Here is a 21,066-nt window from a genome sequence, read left to right as displayed (position 1 = left end):
ATCCATCTGGAATCTATTTTTGTGAGTTGAGTGGTGTATGGATAGATTTCATATCCTACAGTATATATTTTTTGAATGTTCACATTTTTAAAAAGCATGTATGATTTCTGTAAGCAGAAGGAGCTGTGAAGATTTTGAAAAGACACTTAGAGAGTGACTGTCCAAGGGCACAAAGGTGAAGTGATGGGGAAAGTAGGCTGTGGGCCTGTGGAATAGATTTGGGTCATAAGGAATCTAGATAGGGACAGGGACAGAAAGATGAGCCCATGCCTGGCCTTGTGTCCTGGTTGTCACAGCGGCTCAGGAAATAATGAAACATCTCAAATATACACAATGTCATAGCTTCAGAAAACAAGATAAAATGAACCAGAGATTGGATGCTGCAGTATTTCCAGTTGTAACAGAATTGTGAATCCACCATCTGGGACAAAATCGAGTTTGGAATAATAGCCTATTTAAAAATAACCCAACCCTGGATTAATGATTGACTTGATTCCCATTGGTTCTGGCTACCAGAGGTTAATAAAAGTACATTCCTAAAGTGTGTAGGCATGTTAATTAACACCTTTTAGATTTAAGAAAGAGAATGTTGTGTGACAGAAATATGGGTGACAAATGAGCAAACCTTCAGAAGATATAATTCTTTAAAGGGGAACTGGTCTGGGCTAATCCACTCAATCATCTCAGTACCTTTCTTCCTTTGGCACAAAACCCATAGGACCCTTTAGTGTCTGTGTGACACCAGTGAGTTTAGAAATGCCAATTCATCTATCAGACACGCTTGCCTGCTTGCTACGTGCCAGACCCTGTTCTACGTGTTTTTCGAATGTTAGCTCATTTACTCCCTATAACAACCCCAAGAGGTACAAACGTAGCCTTATTTTGTGTGGGGGGCAGGGCGGGGGGTGCATTTTTTCAAACTTTATTGAGATATAAATTATAGCCTTATTTTACTTACGTGGAAACTGAGGCTCCAAAGAGGTCAGTAGGGTGCCCAGGGCCACATAAGATGCAGCAGAATTACAGTTTGGAACTAGATAGTCTGGCTCCAAGTAAGCATAACCACTGTGTTAATTTAATGCCTCCAATGGGCTGGTTTGGCAGTTGCAATGAGCAGAACAGAATTCTACTCTGAGGAGCCCTCCTGAGGCAGAGCTGAAAAGCCTGTGCCAGGAAAGGGTATGTGTTCCGCCTCTATGCTTATCAGACCACCTGGAAGGAGCCTGTGTGAAGTTGGAAGACAGCTGCTGCCATGGCCCATCCGACTTCAGTCACAGTGTGAGTTCCATAGTTCCTGGCAGAGCTTGACCTTGTGGCAAAAGTGGAGGAGAGTGCCTTCTGATATGAGTGGCGGCACATCCATGCAGGGACGGCTCCTTTACACTTCATTCTGGAAGGCAGTGGCTCTCAATTTGCTTTGCATCACACAATGGAATACTATACAGCCCTGAGAATGAGTGATTTGCATTTACACAACAGTATGAATGAATCCACAACAGGGAGTCGTGCCTAGAAGTAGGATAAAGGTACTTCTAGGGTGCTGGCTGCACAACTGTATGTCCACTTTATAAAATCCACAGTGAGCTGTATAATGTACCCTCTTCTATATGTACAGTAGAGGCCTGGTGCATGAAATTTGTGCAGGTAGGGGGTGGTCCCCTCAGCCCAGCCTGTACCTTCTCCAATCTGGGAAATGTTGATTTTGAGGTCATGGCATCCAAGAAAAGATGATCACTGCGGGATCAGGCCTAAACTGGCAGTTGGACATCCCTCTCGCAATCCAGGACCACTGGCTCCTAACCGCTCACCTGCCTGCCTGCCTGATCACCCCTAACCGCCCTTACCTGCTGGCCTGATCGCCCCTAACTGCCTCTGCCTCGGCCCCCGCCACCATGGCTTTGTCCAGAAGGAGGACCAGACGACCCGGTCTAATTGGCATATTACCCTTTTATTAGTATAGATTATTTTACTAAAGAGTTTTTAAAAATAGTATATTCTGTAGTTAGCTGAGATGTTATAAAACACTCAAGCTCCTGAACTCACATCCGGAGAGTCCCATTCTGGGTGGAGCCCAAGAGTCTGCAGTTGTAATAAATGCCTCAGGTAATTCTGCAGCAGGTAGTGCAGAGATATGCCTGTAAGAAACACGGTGATGCTACTGACCTCGTCTGCTGTTGGTCAGCTTAACTCTGGCCGGCAGCAGGACTGCATAAGCCGAGCAAAAGATTTTTTGAGAATGACTGAATCCACACTATAAGATACAGCTTACATGAAAAATCCACAAAAATGCAGAAACACTATATAAAATGCCTGCAACAAGATTTCTCTGAATCCCTCTGATGCTTAGATGAGAGCTGTTTAAAAATCTTCCTGCATTTTAATGATGTGGCTCTAGCCTACCAAAGTTTATCTCCATCAGCTAGAAGTCATCCTTGTGTGACTAAATCACCATCCACACCCTCCACGGTTTCTTCTTCCCCTTCCACCCAAACGCAAAAGCCGTGGCTAAACTGATTCTCCCAGCTTTTCCCCGCTGGGCCTTTGTCATACCATTTTATGCCAACTTACATGTGTGGCTTGAACCGTACCTTATTATTGGCCTGTAAGAGCACATCTAATTCTGAGTGATGGTTGGGCATGTCTCAAGGTATTGCCCTATTAGTAATTCTTTGAGTATTGCCGATGTGTTGAGCAATGAGAAAACCCTGGAAAATCTTGTTGCCCGTCTTCTCTTAAGAATCTGCCTCATCCTTTCAGTCCAATCATTTGAGTGAGTGTAGGTGAATAAGGTCTCTGTCTACCAATTTCTTAAACTCAATTGAGGTAAACAGAGGCACACTGTCAGAAAGGATAATGGCTGGCCTACATGTGCTGCAAATGATGGGTGCAGAGCTGTGACTGTAAGATGAACCAAGGCTACCTCCACCCATTGTGAGAAAGTGTCTAATAGAGTCAAAAAGCACAGCTGGAGTGGCTCCTAATGTTTATTTGGACTTTTCAGTCAGGTTCCTGTGTCACAGCCCTTGGAAACGTAGGTGCCTTTTAAGTGGCCTGACTTGCATCATACGTTTATGTGCATGAAATCAATTCTAGGCATCTGGCCCACTCTTTCTTGGGAATAGTTTGCCAGTGAGCAATGTGCTATGTGACCAAGCTGTCTCATATCCTTTGTGAAATTGGCAGGGCATGAATCATTCATTAAATATATACAAACTAGCAAAGATCAAGATAAGATGTGCTTTAATGGGTGAGTAAGCTCAGGTGGCTTATTAACAACTGCGTTTCCTCATGCTTCTTCTGAAATGGACATAGCTCAACCCATATTTTCAGCGAGGAGCTGATACGAGATGAAGCTAATTATAGTATTGGATGAAGCTGAAGAGTTGGGCTTGGGAGATGTTTTGACTTTACGATGTTCATTGGCGGTGGCCCGGGTAACCTTGGGTCTGCTCTGGCAGGCAGTTCAGAGCCTAAGCATTCAGTGTTGCTCCTAGAGACAGATTGAGCAAAAGGCGAGTTGTGGGTCATTGTTGAAGCTAAGCTCTTCAGTGCAGGAAAGACTTACGATCAATGAATTATAAATACACAGCCAGAGAAACTGTTGGGAAACTTAGTATCTTCCAAAATAAATGCTGGTATCTTTGTCTGTGTGTGCACAGGCCTACTTTGCAGATAACATCGGCTTTGAGTGATGACCAGTTAGTGTCTCAGAGCTCTTATAGACACAAAAGTAAGCCCATGGCATTCCAGAAAGCATCTTCTCATTGATGAATCTAGTGACACTGTTGAAGAAGTGACTTAGTAATAGTTGTTTTTGTCTGGTGGGGAGATGGACCTGGGAGGCGAAGCTCTTGCTTTGTTTTGAGAGTTAGAGATACCTCATGAATTTGGGAGTTAGATGCCTCAAGTTTTTGTTCTCAGAAAGACAAATATCTATTGCACCAAGGTGATTACAGAGGAAGTTATGTTTAACATTGGAGCAATGTGGAACAAACATTAATCTTAGAGTTAAATAAACAGAAAACCAGTTCAAAGCTACTGATTGGAACTCAGTGTTCTCATCTGTAAAGTGAGGATAATAACATCTGCTTTACCTATCTCATAGGGTTTCTCTTGAAGATAAATAAGATGAAGTATATGAAAATACTTTGGAAATTATGTTAAATATCAGCATTTTAGGCAGATATGATTTCCTGAAATCTTTGAGGTTTTCCTCAGATTCCATGATTATGACATCATTTAAATATGCTACTCCCTTCATAATGCTAATAATAAAATTCTCAGTGAAATGCTGGCAGTGTCCCAAATCATGAAAATTCCTACTAAAGCAGCTCATCTTCTAATGCTCCTCAGTGAGTGATCATTGTCAATGGGTCTGCTGAAAGCATCGTTACCAATTGTTTCGTAAGCTTGAGAAATCTGTTGATAATTTTAAAAAGGTAGGGTGTTGTGATGAAATGAATGTGTAGGCACTGGTTCTTTTTAAAAAAATATTTTTTTATTGATTTCAGAGAGGAAGGGAGAGGGAGAGAGATAGAAACATCAATGATGAGAGAGAATCATTGATCTATTGCCTCCACGCCCACACTGAAATCGAGCTGGCAACCCGGTCATGTGCCCTGACTGGGAATGGAACCATGACCACCTGGTTCATAGGTCGACACTCAACCACTGGGCCACACTGGCTGGGCCTTTTTTTTAAAAAAGTCAATATATTTGTATTGACTTGGCAACAGTAAGTACAGCAAATTTAACAAGCTACTTTGTTATAGAAACTTGTTAGTTGGTTTAAATGATCTAGGACTGTAGTGTTAAAGTATGCTCATATTCTTGGCTTTATTAAAAATGAAGAACAGGCCCAGCCAGCCTGGCTCAGTGGCTGAGCGTCAACCCATGGACCAGCAGGCCATGGTTCGATTCCCGGTCAGGGCACATGCTCAGGTTGCCAGCATGATCCCCAGTGTGGGGCGTGAAGGAGGCAGCCGATCAATGATTCTCTCTCATCATTGATGTTTCTATCTCCTTCTCCCTCTCCCTTCCTCTCTGAAATCAATAAAAATAAGTTTCATTATTTTGAACAACAACAAAAATTAACAGCAGAAAGGAAGTAAATCTCATTTTTTAACGCTTATTTGAAGGAGGTTGAGTAACTATCATATAGCTTCTTAAGTTTGTTGACAACAAATGTAGGCTATGACTTTGTTAAGGGATAAATTGAAAGAATCCTCGAAAGTCACAAATATATGGCTCTTCATTGATGTCCACTGGATAAAGCAGGGCTTCTCCTGAGTCTGTGTACACAGGCTGGGTGATAGTCAGGCCCTTCTTTCTCATACTCTTCTCCTCAGTAGCCACTGATGCTGCCTCGCCTCCCTCCCTCTCCTGTAATAGTCTTGCTGATCTGTTCTAACCAACGCCCAAAGGGGAGTGGTGATAGAATTGAGGCAGGGAGAACAATTTCAGCATCTACATTTCTCTTTCTGAGACCCAAAGTCCAATCTTAAGGAAGAGATGAAAGTCAAGATTAAATTGCCCAAACTCCAGCTTTACTGATTCCTTATTCATATCCTATGTTAATCGCTTGGACTTGGTTAGATTAATGAGTTGGTGACCAGAAGGCTCAATGATCACATAAATCATATAATCTAAAAATATTTTTATAGTTTTTTTTTCTGATTGTATAAAAATAAGAAATGTCTGTTCTTTCGTCAACATTCACATTTGCATCAAGATGATTTTTCTTTCTGAACCTATAGGGAGATTAATCAGGTAAGGTGCCTTCGTTTTGGATAGTTTGCATAGTAATTTCTACCCCTTCTCTAGTACAGTTCTGTGCTTTCCAAGGGAAGAGGCAGCCTGTGAATTTCTCACCTGGGGCTTCATTCTCTATGCATGACTTCTCGTTTCCGGTGACCAGCTCTGACTTCTCTTGATCCTGCATTTCACCTTCACAAGCTACGGAAGCCAGAAGCCAGATCAAACCATAATTTTTTTTACCTTTACCTTTTTTAAACTTCCCTCTCCTCCCGTCAGCTTTTTATTTTAAAAATTTTCAAACCTATAGAAAATTTGTAAAAATAGTAAAATAGTCTTCATGTAGATCCTCCAGGTCACATTTACTTTCTCTCTCTCATAAGCTCCATCTACAGATTTAGCTAAACTATTAGAAATGGTAAATGGCATGCTTATTTACTAAATCCTTCAGCATGCACCATCTAAAAATGACTTTTCTCTACCTAACCACAACACACCATTATTAAATTAAGAAAAACAATGATCATTCAATAAACCATTTTAAAGTTCTCCAGTGTTTCCAAGAATGCCTTTTATAACTTTTTTCCCCTCTTAGAATCCAAACAAGGATTGGAAACACATTGCATAGAGTGTCATATCTCTTTAGTCTTATAACCTGGGACAGTTGCCCTGCCTTTTGTTGCCATTGACCGGCTTGTATTGAGCCAGTTTTATGTCATTGACTGATTCCTAATGAACCAATTCCTCATTGCCAAGTTCCCAGGCTGTCCTCTCACAGTAACGAGGTGAAATCTCTCCTCCACAGCAGGGCCAGACTGGAAATCTTACATGGGTGAGCCTGGAGATAGTTAAAAATCTATGCAATAGCTTCAATCACTTTGGCAACAGACCCTGTAGGGAAATGTTGTGAAAGACGTGTTTATGGTTAATGTTTCAGCACAATTTGCCAAGGAGACCTGCTCCCGGGCCCAGCACTGTCCTCAGGCATTCTGTCCTGGGAATTCTCTGTGAGGGATTCTCCTGCTGCCAGGGATTCAGTCCTTGGGCTTAAAAAATAAACCCACCTGGATGTTTGTGTGCTAACACAAAGGACATGCTCTCAAGGTAGCCCCTTCTGCTTCCTAAATCCACACTTCACTTTTTAAAAATCTTCCATGTGTCTGGTCTATCTGAACTGATCTGCAGACCCTCTGGAACATGCCTCTCTGCTGACTGTTGACATGTGACCTCTATCTATATTTTATGGACACAGTTTATATTTGAATTTTTAAAAAATTGCTCTAATACTGTGTCATCTGCTAGGGCCTATAGTTTTTCATCAGCCAATTCGGTGCTCTCAAGCCTCCAAACAAATGTGAGCTTACCATGTTTCTGGCACTCTTTGTAAAGAGTGTGAGGATTAAATGAGATCGAAACCCCATCATGCACAAGTGAAATTAATCCCATAACACAGATGAGAAAACTGATCCACTCAGAGAAATTTAACAACTTGCCCACTACCACATGGCTAGGGGTTTAAACTGGATTCTAGAACCTGCATACTTCATTTTTTTTATGAGATGCCACTAAACAGGCACTGCATATCTTTTTTAAAAAAATTTTTTAAATATATTTTATTGATTTTTTACAGAGAGGAAGGGAGAGGAGGGATAGAGAGTTAGAAATATCTATGAGAGAGAAACATCGATCAGCTGCCTCCTGCACACCCCCTACTGGGGATGTGCCCGCAACCAAGGTACATGCCCTTGACCGGAATCAAACCTGGGACTCTTCAGTCCACAGGCCGACACTCTAGCCACTGAGCCAAACTGGTCAGGGCTCTTTTGAAAAATTTTAGATGCTGTTTTGAGATAGTGTGCTGCTGAAATACTGGTTTTGATGTCATTACTAAACTATTGAGCCATTGGTGGATTTAAACCTCAGAGCAATGGTCCTAGTGAGAAGTCCACCGTTGTTGAGTTGAGCTCTTGAAGGAACCTCATGTTGGCAATGCCAGGGCTTCTCCTGTTGTCAGGGGCTCAGCACCCTAGTCTGGACCCTGACTTGCTTCACTTTCAAATGAAAGCCTTTTAGGGCACAGACACAGGGAGTAGGATATGGGAAGAAAAAGTGTTATTCTCCAAAGCAGTCTATGAGGACACTAGAAATTACCTTTTTTTTTTTTTGCCACTAAAAAATGAGCCCTATGGTAGCAAAATATAGGCAATAAGGATAAGCACCTCCAACAAACTGCCTTTTCTTTGGGTCAAATGGCTATGAATTGACCTCGTCATAAATTATAGCCATGTGACACCTGCAGGAACTCATAAGAGATAAAACACCAGGTGGGGAGAAAGACCCAAAACATCAACACTGAACCAGAATGGCCCTGGCCAACCATAAAAGAGAACCTTTAAGTGGACAATCAGTGTATAGGGTTAGCTGTAATTGTCATATCTTTTAAAATAACATTTAAAAAAATCTCTTTAAGTACTTGTTGTACTTTGGGATAAGATGATGTGATTACGTTTGCCTTCTCTCCCCAGGGACGGAAAAAAGAAGTTCTCAGCTTTTTATAGCAGGCGGCCTCTAGGGGTTTTCACTTCGGTGACTTAAAAACAAGTTTCCTGTCTCTATGAAAAAAAAAAAAAAAGATGAGAAGGGAACACGGGGAAATTATGATGGTTGGGACGTGAGAATTATGGCTGGTTTTCAGAACTCAATTTTTAAAAATTTCTTATAATGTCCTAATTTATAGCTTACAAATTAAAAATTTTAGAGGGAGGGGAACAGATTCATCAGCCTCTGACCTGGGAATAGAGTGGGAGGAAGAGAGAGGGTGGAGCTGGCAGAGGAGGGAGGCAGAGGAATTTTCTAGAGTCCCGTTTTGGTTGATGGTTGGTGATTAATGAGACAAGCCACTTCTCCGGGAGTCTTGACTGTCTTGAAATCAAAAAAGAAGAAAAGAAAATGTATTCCAGCTCAATGCATCTTCAGATTTTTCCTTTCTTTTTTTCAATTGAAAAAGAATCCCTGGTTTAGAAGTGGAGATTCCCTAAGCCTCTCCACTCACTTGTTCAGGAAGAAATAAAGCAGAACCTGACACCTGCATTTCTCGGGGATTGAAAAACATTAGTGCCAGGGGGCAAATGTGTAAGCAAATGAAACTTCATCTCCCCCTGAAGTCGGAAGAGTCTAACCCAAAGCCATATCGTTGGTTTAGATCTCGGCACTCTCTCATACGGAAACACTCCAAGAAGGTGCATTGCTCTGGGATTGATCTGTGTTCTTTTCAGAGACCACCTCAGTGTGGCTGTAGACTTTTTCATCAATATTGGCAAATAATCTAATCTCTGGGTCAGAGGTGACCCCGCATCCAACTGGACTTCCTCTGTTGTTTATTATTTCATCCCGTCATTCAATCATTTAGCAATATTGGTCAATCAACTATGTATGTGGCAAGCTACGCTTTAGATCTTGGCACTCTCTCATACGGAAACACTCCAAGAAGGTACATTGCTCTGGGATTGATCTGTGTTCTTTTCAGAGACCACCTCAGTGTGGCTGTAGACTTTTTCATCAATACTGGCAAATAATCTAATCTAATTACTTAGATTAGAGGTGACCCTGCATCCAACTGGACTTCCTCTGTTGTTTATTATTTCATCCCGTCATTCAATCATTTAGCAATATTGGTCAATCAACTATGTATGTGGCAGGCTACGCTCAGTGCTGCCAGCACAGACATGCACAATCCCTGGCTGCAGGGAAGCCTGTGGCTTCCGGAAGTGTTAGGAGCAGGGTTGCAGAAGTGCCATCAGAGTTCAGAAGGGAGAGTAACAGGCTGTAAAGGATGGACCCAGGGAGGAAGAGGGTCAGAAAGGTGTTGGATAGAGGGGGCTTTTCGTTGAGCCTTGAAAAGGCAAGTGGACGTTGGCCCCTTTGATTGGGTGGACAAAGGACTATTCATGCAGAAGAAAGAGAATGCATTAAAGATAAGGCCGATGGTTGGCTCTTTCTGGAAATACACATAAATAAAAATGCCAGGCCGAGTCCCCTCTCCCCCAGAGGGACAAAAGCCACAGCAGTCGCCACCACCCAAGAGGATCCCAGGGCCCTGTCGGCCAGCAGCCTCTTGGAGCAGAGACCAACAGGTCAAGGAAACAAAGGACAAAATGGATCTGTACCCAAAAGGATGGATGAGATGGTGATGATTTGGAACCTTGCTTGAGCCCACAGGCAACGCCCCAATCATGCGTATACTGCCGTGTCAGATTGGCACTTCCCCAGTCACTATGTCTGCATCTGCATATCCAAACAGGGAAAAAATGATCGTCAAGAGAATTAGGACTTTTTTCTTAATTTCATTGACTTCAGAGATAATTTTAGACTTGCAGTGTAAGTATTGGAATTTCACAAAAGACATAGGACTTAACTGGAAAATGAAAAAAAAAGAAAAAAAAATCCCTCTAGGTAGCTTAGGTGAAAAAAATGTCCCTTTTGTTTTGCTGTTGGTTATGATTTCAGAGCATAATGCTTTGGGTTTTTGTTTGTGTTTTTTTTTTACTATTATTTTTCGGATTTTAAAATCTGTATACGTACATACAGTTTTCTCTCATTTTTAAACCCTTTCCTCCCCCATTGTGACATTTGCACTTGGAGAACACCCCAGAAAGTGGGAATTCCGTTTTTCCCTTCCAAACTGGAAGAACATTCTTACAAAGAATTTTTGTCTTGGAGAATTTAACAGTGTTCCCCAAGGCTGTGTCTTCAAGCGTGGTTCATTTTCTCTGACACTTGTTACTCACAGTAAAGTACGAGGAGTCCTCAGAAACGGTCTGTTCCTGTACATTACACTGCTTGAGTCAGGATTAGTTTTGTTCCGCAGCTAAGAACAGTGGTAACTTGTTTACAGAAATGCATTTGGGAGAGAAAAATCTTGTAAAGCGCAGTGAATGTTTCTTCAATTTCTTGTTCAGCCAACGAGGAAAAGACATTGCCTTTATTTTGACCATTAGTCATTTCTCAATCAATGTAAGATCCTGTTGAGCATTAAAAATAAGAGAGAGCGCGAGGCTAGAGCCTGGTGTGTGGGGAGGACGGTGCTGAGAGGCCTGTGTGCCCCGGGAGTGGCCTTGCTCCAGCTCGATGCCCTGGAGCCGCCGCAGGATAAGCCGTGGAGCTCAGGGACCGTTCACATTTGATTAACCCCCAATGATGGAGCCTTTACTACCAAACATTGTGCTGCTTTTGGACTTTATATTTTTCAAACGATGAAAGTGATGTCAGAAATACAAAATTAGTGTTTTTCTTGGCAATATAATGAGTGAGGGATTTACATTTGTTTCAGCCGACTAGAACTGGCTTGGGATAGGTAGTGCCTATTGTTGAATGGGTGTGTGAGAAAACCAAGAGTTAAGCTTTTGTGTAGGATGGTCACGATGGAAATGTATCTGACTTTTTTGAAAATTCACACCCAGATTTACCAATGAGTCTGTTCACCTTGGGAAGCTGCGTTCAACCCCTCAAGGCTTCAGTGCAGGTGACAGAGTAGGTGCCGCGCTCAGCTTCGTCTCGGACCTGTGGTCAGCCCGTCTTTGCTGTCCAGTTCCCGATTCCTGAAGTCAGGCACTGTGTTCCAGCACGTTCCTGGACTACCCTTGCCTGCCACCGTGTCTCAGCGCATCCTTAAAGGGCCTCCCTGCCCACCTTGCTCGAGATCTCCCCCCTTTCCTTAACCATGGGGTAAGTGTTTAGGAGCTTTGGGTATCTTTTTTTATTTTCTCTTCATGCCCAACTTTGCACTCCTAGAATTGAAAGCATTACCTCAGCTCTGGAGTCATATCTGTCCACATACAAATACTATTTGATGGTGCATGTAGATATAATGAGATTACCCAGGGAAAAAATTCCAAGAGATAGGCTTTGCCAGTGAGGCCTTACTATGTGGTATTTTTTCTTAATATAGTGTTTCTGTACCTTTAATAGTAATATATTGACTGTCCATGATCAGTCGACAAGTACAGTGGATGTGCACAACACCTTATGGTGCTATAAGAACAAATCTGTACAACATGTTTGGCAGGTGATCATTTGGAATAGAGTTGCCCTGGGCAAAAAAAAAACTGCCCAGCCCCATGCTGCTTCCAGGCAGAGCAGAGCAGAGCACTGGCTTTTATAACAGTAGCGGCAGGACTCCTGGGACCCCCGATTCCCTTCCAAACCCCTTCTTGACAAGTTCCTGTGTTCATGAACAAGGTCGGGAATTCCAGGCCCAGTGCATAGGAAACAACAGTGAAGCTTCATGGGATTACATGGCTGACTTGGGGGCTGTGTATGGGGGGAGAGCATTGCATCTGTGTAAGTGTGGGTTCTCCGCTTTGCAAGTATGGAAACGGGCTGGGAGTTCACATGGGCTGGCCAGAACCCTTCAATTCCGTGCAGAAGCCACAGTGAGCCCTGGGCAGTTTGCCACGAAGCAGACATTTGCATGAATTTCGGGTTGCAGAAACAGGATATGTAGGCAGCATATGGGTTTTGTCTATGTCTTTTCTTCTGTTGCTGCTTCATTCACTCTACTTTTTTAGCCTCTTTGTTGACCAGTGGCCAAACATATGGCGGGGAAAACACCTAGCAGCCAGATCCCGTGAGGCACAGCCACTCCAGACTCCACGACTTTGGGGCTTGCTGTGTCCTTACATAGAGGGCAACTTGGGGGACACACTGATATATCATCTTGCAAACCCCTTTTGGGTTTGCACACCAACAGGAGCAAACAATAGCTTTAACTTCTCAAAGACTCCTCAAGGGTCTTCTCAGCCTCCTCCTTCCCGGACTTCGGTTGGGGGGAAAGAGAAAAATCTCAGCACCAGAAGTGGTACAGAGCAAGCTTGGGTCAGGTTTCCTTGATTTTGTCTTTGATATTTTCCATCCCTCAGGTGACTAGAGCATACAGCAGGGGGGTTAAGAACTGAGCAGATTCTGTGGGTAGGTTACCCAACTTCATGCCTAGTTACAGTGGTTCTTACACTAGTGGGAATGCGAGTCCCCTGGATTCTGATTAAAACACAGGCTGCTGGTCCATACCCCCCCACCCCCCACCCCAGTGTCTGATTCAGTGCCTGAGGGGTGGAGCTCAAGAACGTACATTTCTGACGAGGTGCCAGGTGGTGCGGATGGACCACACTTGGAGAACCATTGCCTTAGGTCACTTAAGACTGTGTCCGCCCAGTGTGAAAGATAATGCCAGTACCTCCTGCTCATGGCTATCATTGTCAAGTGGATGTAGGTGAAATGCGTTGAGCTGTGAATACTGCTCTGCAAGCATAGCCATTCTGGAAACTTTTGCTGGTGCTTTTGTCCTTGTTTTGTGTGTCAGTGTTTGGGTTTTTTTTTTGTAATGAGCCATTAGCAGGTGTGAACTTTGGAAGCTGAGTTTATAACCTGACTTAAGTAATGTGCTATTTTCAATTCTTTCTTCTTTCTTTCTTTTTTTTTTGTAGCATAATTTATACAGTTATTTAAAAACATCATTTAAAAAAATTCTTGTAAGGGACTCATCCATTATTTAATTTAAGGCTTAATATGCTATGGAGCTATTTCCTTCCCTGGTATTTTTAAAACGAACAGTCTGTTTCAGGTGGTTGTCATATAATTTTGCGCTCTGATTTCTTTTGCATGATAAAATGTTTTTATGTTATAAATTCTGTGCATAATCTCAGTGGACTTGCTGACATTTATATAAAATCATTTCTTGTTGGACACCTACCAATAGAGCATTGGTTGAATAAATGGTAGTTCATTTATGTATAAGACATTAAGCAGCCATTTAAAAAGATATAGTAGAAGTATATTTGTTAACATAGAGACATATTCACGATTATATGTAAAATGAGATGATTTTACCAAAAGATCAACTGCCTCCCGGATCTATTAGGTCATTTACCACCCCAGTCTCAGCAGCTTTCAAACTTTAATGGGCCTCAGAATCACCAAGGAAGCCTAGTAAATGCAGGTTTCAGGCTTCCTGCCTCGAGTTTGATGTAGGAGATGGGACTCAGGGACTGGCATTTTTACAAGGACCCAGGTGATTTTTTTTTTTAAGGACCCAGGTGATTCTGAGGTGGGAGTGACACTCCTCCCATTTCTACCTGTCGGAGCTAAACTTAATTTTCCGAGCTTCTCCTACTTTCTTCTCAACACCTAGAGAACTTTGTGGCACTTCTTGCCTGCTTTCTTGTGTCATGTGGATCTTGATGAAGCCTTCTGAATGCTAAGACTTTCCCCAGTCCTTCAAGCAGGCCCCATCGGGCTCCCCTGTCAGAGCCCTGGGGTTTGTGTCAAGCCTCACATGAGTCCCTGAATACAGATACTGAAATATTTGGAATCCAGTGTTGTTTACTTTGTAACAAGGAGAAAGAGTCCCAGCGTTTCAGAACTCTCAAGCACACCTGGTACTAGCAATAATCACCTTTCCAACCTTGATAGAGAGAAAAAAAAAAATCTTGTTTAAATGACCTTGGCAGTCAGGCTGTGAAAAGTAAATAGTTTGTCCTTTGCATATTAATTCTGGTCTAAGCCAGACATCCGGTGTTCATTGAGAGTGTGGTCAAAACCCTTCACGAGGCTTGTCGTTCCTAAAGCTTTGTGGGAATACTGGTATCTTCCGGATTTATTGCCTGGTTTCTTTCTTAGACTTTGTGCCCTTGAGGTTTATTCAAGGTGAGTGTCACATCTTGCAGTTCACTTAGGGGCCATCTGTGCTAAAAGTGAGTTTCCCATTAAAGTATTTTGTAGGTTTTATAGGTTTGGTTTCTCTCCTTCCTTAAACCAAATCATATTGGCTATCCATTTCAGGTCAGGTTCTGTGTCTTACACTCTCCTTTGTGTAGCAGACCAGCTGTCACAGATGTAGTGTGATAAGTATAACAATTGGTAAATATTTTGTTGAGATTATTTTGAAATTTTCCCTTACCTATGAGGGGACTAGACCATATTTTGTACAAACCTGTGATTATCCTAGCCTTAAAAGCACAAATTGCCACCTAAAAGCATTCCCCAGGAGGAAACCTGAAGAGCCAGGTTTGATAGCTCGCTTCTCAGAAAAAGTTCTTTCTTGCTTCACGTGCAAATGTTAACTTTGTACAATTAACTCCAGATGACCTGCAAATTGGTATCATGGGCAAATAGAAGGTGCTGGTTAATGAAATGATTCTGGCGGATTGTACTTGTCCATATGGCAAACTCAGAATCATTCTTCAGAACTCTGTTCAGACATCAGATCTAAAACCCTACACCTGTAGAGTTTTACATGCTCCCCTTCCTTGGAAAAAGTTAATCATTTCTTTTATTCTACATCCACAACAATACCTTTCACACGGTTCTGTGATCAACTGTCACAGTCTAGTGTAGTTATATGTTTGCACGTTGCTCTTGTCCACCAGGTCAGAAACTCACTGGGCATAGAGTGTGACCTACTTATCTGCACAATCTGATCACCTGGATAAATGCCTGGGTAGAGCAGAACTCAATAAGTGCATGTATGAATGAATAATCTGCAATGAACAAGTGGCATCAATCAGATAAACTGCATGTTGGGGTTGTTTTCTGAGAATTCCTGCCGTTGCCAAATTTAAAGCTATCACCTTGTCATGACAAATTTCTCTAAAATATTGTTATAGTAAGGATAAATGGTGAAGCCCTAGCCCATTTGGCTCGGTGGATGGAGTGTCAGACTGCGGACTGAAGGGTCCCAGGTTCGATTCCGGTCAAGGGCATGTATCTCAATTGTAGGCTCCAGCCCTGGCCCTGGTCAGGGCACGTGCAGGAGGCAACCAATTGATTGATGCGTCTCTCTCACATCGATGTTTCTCTCTCTCCCTCTCTCTCTCTCTCTCTCTCTCTCTCCTCCCTTCTACTCTCTCTAAAAGTCAGTGGAAGAGTATCTTTGGGTGAGAATTAACAACAACAAAAAGAATAAATCGTGCAAAAGATAAGTCCAGCATCTGCTTCTTCCTGTATTCCTCATGGCAACTGTGTGTTCCCAGCCTGTGGGACCCCTGATTTAAGGAATAGAGCTGAAATTCTGTGGAAACCTGCTCTACATTAGACCATTAGCTACTATTAAATTCCTTTCCTGGGCTCTTGAATTCCACAGAAGGCTTAGCTATCACAGATATTTGAACCGTGTATATGTGGTAGACATCAAACACACAATCCCCAATCTCTAATCCTAAAATGTATGCATTGAAAGAGCCAGATGATATAGAATTGAAAGGGACCTCTTCCTTTTCCTGATTAGGAAACCAAGCCTCTTGAGAGAGGAGCATTTTCGTTGGTGGAAGGAGTGCCAGAATTGTAATCAAATAGGCAGGATTCCGGTCTTGGCTCTGGGGCTCAAATCACAGTCTCCTCCTGGCTGGTTGTGTGATCATAAGCAGTTTACTTCATATTTTTTGAAGATCAGTGTTCTCATTTGTAAAGTTTGGTTAAAGACCCACCTCAGTGAGTTATGACAAGGGATGACCTGAGATGCTGTGGGCCGGGGTATAGACTGATGTCTGCACAGAGCGAATCCCCAGAGACCGCAGTCTCTGTCCTTCCTGCCCACATCACACCCTCTGTGACACAGTTAGGACCTAGAGGTTCTCCTGGGGGATTATTAGGGTATGTGTGGTTCCCAGTTTACAAGACGCCTGCACATCAAAGATGCAGGTCAAAGATACGCGGACACTCACCGCAAAGGAGCGGTGTCCCACCAGCATTTGAATACAAGAGTCAGTTTCTCACCTTAAGAACAAGCTCCCTTCGGAGTTACATGTTTACTGGCTGTTGATTTTTTTAAAATCTATTTTTCCCTTTCCTTGCCCTGAGAATTATGGCACCTCCCAGTCAACCATCAACTACAATTGAAGTTTGTGTAATTGTGTGAATTAGCAAGATCATCAACATATATATGATAAAAGTGTAATATGCAAATCAACCGAACAGCAGGACGACCTTCTGGACCACCACGCTATGACATGCACTGGCACCAGGCCAGCCAAGGCGGGTGCGATGCAATTGGTCGGGGGATCCCTGCCATCACCCCACGATCGCCCTGCAGAGGGAGGCCCAGGCCACCCTCTGCACAGCGATCGATTGTGGAGCCCGGGCCAGGTGGGCGGGGCCTCCCTCTTTGGGGCAATCGATCTGGGGGCCCCACAATCGATCACCCCACAGAGGGAGGCCCAGGCCACCAGCCAGCGACGCTGTGGCGGGTGTGCGGGGCCGGCCAGCGATCACCCTGCAGAGGGAGGCCCAGGCCAGCCAAGCAATCGCACCCCATGCCTGTCGCCTACAGAGGGAGGCACCCAGTGGTGGGGAAGTGGGGGGGAGGGAAGCACCACACAGATGGCAAGCAGTGGCAGTGGCGGGGGTGGGGCCAGCTGCCAGCAGCCAGGGGAAGGAAAGCCCCAATAGGCCCTGATCACCAGCCAGGCCTAGGGACCCTACCTGATGGGTCCCAGATTGCAAGAGGGCACAGATTGGGCTGAGGGACATCCCTCCAACCCCGCCCCCTTGCATGAATTTCGTGCACCTGGCCTCTAGTGCACCAGGGGGCAGACGTTTCCAACCAGTTGCTATGACATCCACTCACCACCAGGGGGCAGACGCTCAACGCAGAAGCTGCTGAGCTGCGGTGACTTGATAACTGTGGTTCTCGGACAAACCTGGAACCAGAGAGGAGGGAGGCCAGTTCTGTGGTGTGTCACCCGAGAACCACCCTCTCACAATCTAACAACCCTTGGGGTATGTTGGAGAGCTGGTTTTGGCCCAATCCCTGCAGGCCAGGCCAAGGGACCCCACCGGTGCACGAATCTGTGCACCTGGCCTCTAGTTTTCTATAAAGCACTAGAAACTCAGAGCAAAGCATATAATAAGCATTTTGGAAAAACGAGATCTATGTCACCCAACAAGTCTTCAGGTTTTTTTGGTTTTGGTTGGGGTTTTTTTAAAATATATTTTTATTGATTTCAGAGAGGAAAGGAGAGGGAGAGAGAGATAGAAACATCAATGATGAGAGAATCATTGATCAGCTGCCTCCTGCACCCCCCCCCCCCACTGGGCACGTGCCCTGACCGGAATCGAACCTGGGACCTTTCAGTCCGCAGGCCGACACTCTATCCACTGAGCCAAACCAGCTAGGGCTAGCCTTCAGTTTTTAAATATCACATTGTAAAATAGTAAGTTAAATATTTGTGCTGAAGTGAAGGGTCTGGGCTGGCAGCACACTGGGGGCCCTTTAAGCACAGCGGTGCTAGTTGTGAACTGGAGCATCATGAAGCTTTAATCAGGGGGAGAAGCAGTGGTTGTTTCCCTTGGTCATTCTCCCAGAGTCCATTTGTCATTTTAAAAGACAACTTATTTTTCGGTCTTTTTTTTTCTTTATAAAGGCAGAAACCTGTGGGTTCTTGTCGTGGGACGCTCACCAAAGGAACACAGAATCGGGATTCCAGAGTTCAAGTACGTGGCAAATATGCACGGAGATGAGGTATGTATGGGGCCTAAATAGGTGAAATGTCACCACAGAAACTCCTCTGAGGTCTTTTGAGCTCTGCCTAAGTGTTAAGAGGCAGCATAAATTACAGCAAAGAATCTGGAAAGGTCTTCCTGTTGGGCCTTCTGAGAGAATTAAGCAACCAGAACCCAACAACCATCGCAGGCATTTGGTTGTTTACCGCCCCCCCCTCAACCCCTCATCAGCAACAAGGTGACCCAGCAAAGGAGCTACATTCTGCTTCAATTCCAAGCAATCAGAAGATCCCAAATCGCTATCCAAACTCATAATATCTGGGTTTTTAATGCTTTTGTCACTTGCTCTTCATCTAATACTCAATGTTTTCCATGCTCAAGTTTAGACAATCAAAGTTAGGGTTCTCTCATAGCCACCATTCTACAAACACTCTAAAATTCCATAATGCCTTGTCTCTTTTCTAACTTAGCAGGGATAAACTCTATTTTTATCTTGTTTTCTGTTATTTATTTTATATTTTGCAAAATACCCTTTTACTGCTCCTACCTGCCCTGCCATTCTTGCTAGGCATTTGAAAATGCTCACTGCTATTTCTCACCTTACATCTCAGAGTATTTTAAGAATATGACAGCTGGCCCTAGCTGGTTTGGCTCAGTGGATAGAGCATCGGCCTGCAGACTGAAAGGTCCCAGGTTCGATTCCGGTCAAGGGCACATGCCCAGGTTACAGGCTCAATCCCCAGTAGGGGGTGTGCAGGAGGCAGCCAAGCAATGAATCTCTCTCATCATTGATGTTTCTATCTCTCCCTCCCTTTCTGAAATTAATATAAAATTAATTAATTTTTTTTAAAGAATATGACAACTGTAGTATTTTTTGTTCGCCAGGACTTCCTACAACTAGGCAATCAGATGGAAGGCAAAGATAGTTTATAGTCATCACATTCAGAAAAGTTTATGTAGGAATAATGTGTAACGCCCTGTAAAACACACTTAACTTCAAGGAATGTCAAAGTAAACGCATATCCAGTACGTACAACCGGCAGGCTTGTTAAAACACTTCTGAAGTTGCAATCGTGTGGGTGGCGTGCTCTAATCGAATGCTGAGCTTCCTGTTGTGGCTTAGCCCTCCCCGAACTCAGGCTCTACAGGGACAGGACACACGCACGCACGCAGGCAGGCATGCTGCCCAACCTGTCCTGCCACAGACGGTTCTTCTTGAATCTGCAGCTATGATACAAACGCTTGCCTCCAAGGAAGAGGCTGATCTTTGAACCTGATTTGTAGTTGGGTGGAAGTTCAATCCCTCTGTGACTTTTTGAGCATAATGGGCTGCGCTTTAAAAGACTTGGTATTGCTCGGAGTCTGACCAAAGTTGTTTTTAATAAAACAACCATTCATTACAGACAGCAGCCCAGAGTTCCTTTGCCTTTTGCTATCTGGCCTATTGATCAAGGTCCTGTGCAATCCATTTCTAATAAGAGACACCTGACACTCATTGGCTTCTGTCATTTATTACTGAATTCCTGACATTTCAGAGGTTGCAGCCTGTTGCTCCAAAATTAATTCTCTGAACCCAAACTTCCAAAGGTAAGCAGAATCCTTTCCCTCGCTCACCTCTGACCATGCTTATTCCTTCCATGCATTTTCCCAAATTTCTGGCACCTTGCTCTCCAGGTAGTTAGTGTACCCCTCAGATCAGGGCTCTCTGGTTCACTTTGATCTGAGGACTGAGATCAGGCAGGGGAAAGTCCCGGGGTGTTTTGGGGTGAGGACCTGAAGTCCTGTTTTCCCCTGTGTGTCCCCGCTGGGAACAGTGTTTGTGGTTCTCTAGGGGCCATTGAGAACCTTGTTATTCTGACTTTGAGATCTTGCCTGTTCTGCCCTCCTGGTGCCACTAGGAGCTGGGGGATGTGGTGGCTTAACCCAGGAGCAGACGAGTCACTTGAGGTTGAGGTCTATCACTTTACTCACCCTTCTTCTTCTCCCAGATCTTTTGGAATTGAAAGAACATTTCAAAACCCACTATTAAAAAGCACCATAGTTAACCTCTTAGGGCCGTGACTCCTAACCTTCTTAGGATGGAGTCCTCACTCTTCTGGCACAGACTTTGAATGCTGACCTCAGGGACTGTGCGCTTCCAGGATTTGTGGGCCCCGTGCGGAGAATCCCACAGGGGCACATGTGCACGGAGTAGTGTGGTGGACAGAATTAACCACACTGTATTATAAAATGTTTCCTCTTGCCTGGCTGGTGTGGCTCAGTGGTTGAGTGCCAACCTATGAACCAGGAGGCCAATCAATTCCCGGGAGATCAGGGCACATGCCTGGGTTGTGGGCTCGATCCCCAGTCTGGGGCATGCAGGAGGCAGCCAATCAATAATTCTCTCTCATTGTTGATGTTTCTATCTCTCTCCCTCTCTTCCCTTCCTCTCTGAAATCAATAAATATATTTTTAAAAAGAAAGAATCCTATATAATAAAGCGATGGTATGCAAATTGACCATCACACCCTCACAAGATGGCTGCCTATGACCAGGCCGGCAGGGGGGTTGGTGAGGGATGACCAAACGACTGAACAAGCAGGCTGCATGGGGCAGCCGGGTTGGCAGGGGGGTTAGTGAGGAACGAACAAACGACTGAACAGCAGACTTCGTGGGGCAACCAGGCTGGCAGGGGGCCAGTTAGAGGCAACCAGGCCGCCAGAGGGAGGCAGGTGGGGGCAACCAGGCTGGCAGGGAGTGCAGTTGGAGGTAACCAGGCCAGCGAGGGGGGGTGCAGTTGGGGGCAACCAGGCTGGCAGGGAGGGCGATTAGGCTGGCAGA

General features: G+C 44.1%; 1 protein-coding gene across 1 annotated transcript in view; it reads left to right on the top strand.

The window, feature by feature from the left end:
• The window catches only part of CPM (carboxypeptidase M), a 75,412-nt gene that overhangs the window by 28,584 nt on the left and 25,762 nt on the right, over positions 1-21,066 (top strand). Inside the window, exon 2 of the mRNA XM_005856608.2 lies at positions 18,168-18,265. Coding sequence (XP_005856670.1) covers positions 18,168-18,265 — 98 coding nt within the window. The remainder of the gene's footprint in view (positions 1-18,167; positions 18,266-21,066) is intronic.

The sequence above is a fragment of the Myotis brandtii genome, unplaced genomic scaffold, assembly GCF_000412655.1.
Source record: "Myotis brandtii unplaced genomic scaffold, ASM41265v1 scaffold1037, whole genome shotgun sequence".
Taxonomy (NCBI): domain Eukaryota; kingdom Metazoa; phylum Chordata; class Mammalia; order Chiroptera; family Vespertilionidae; genus Myotis; species Myotis brandtii.
This window is presented reverse-complemented; position numbering and strand designations above follow the sequence as displayed.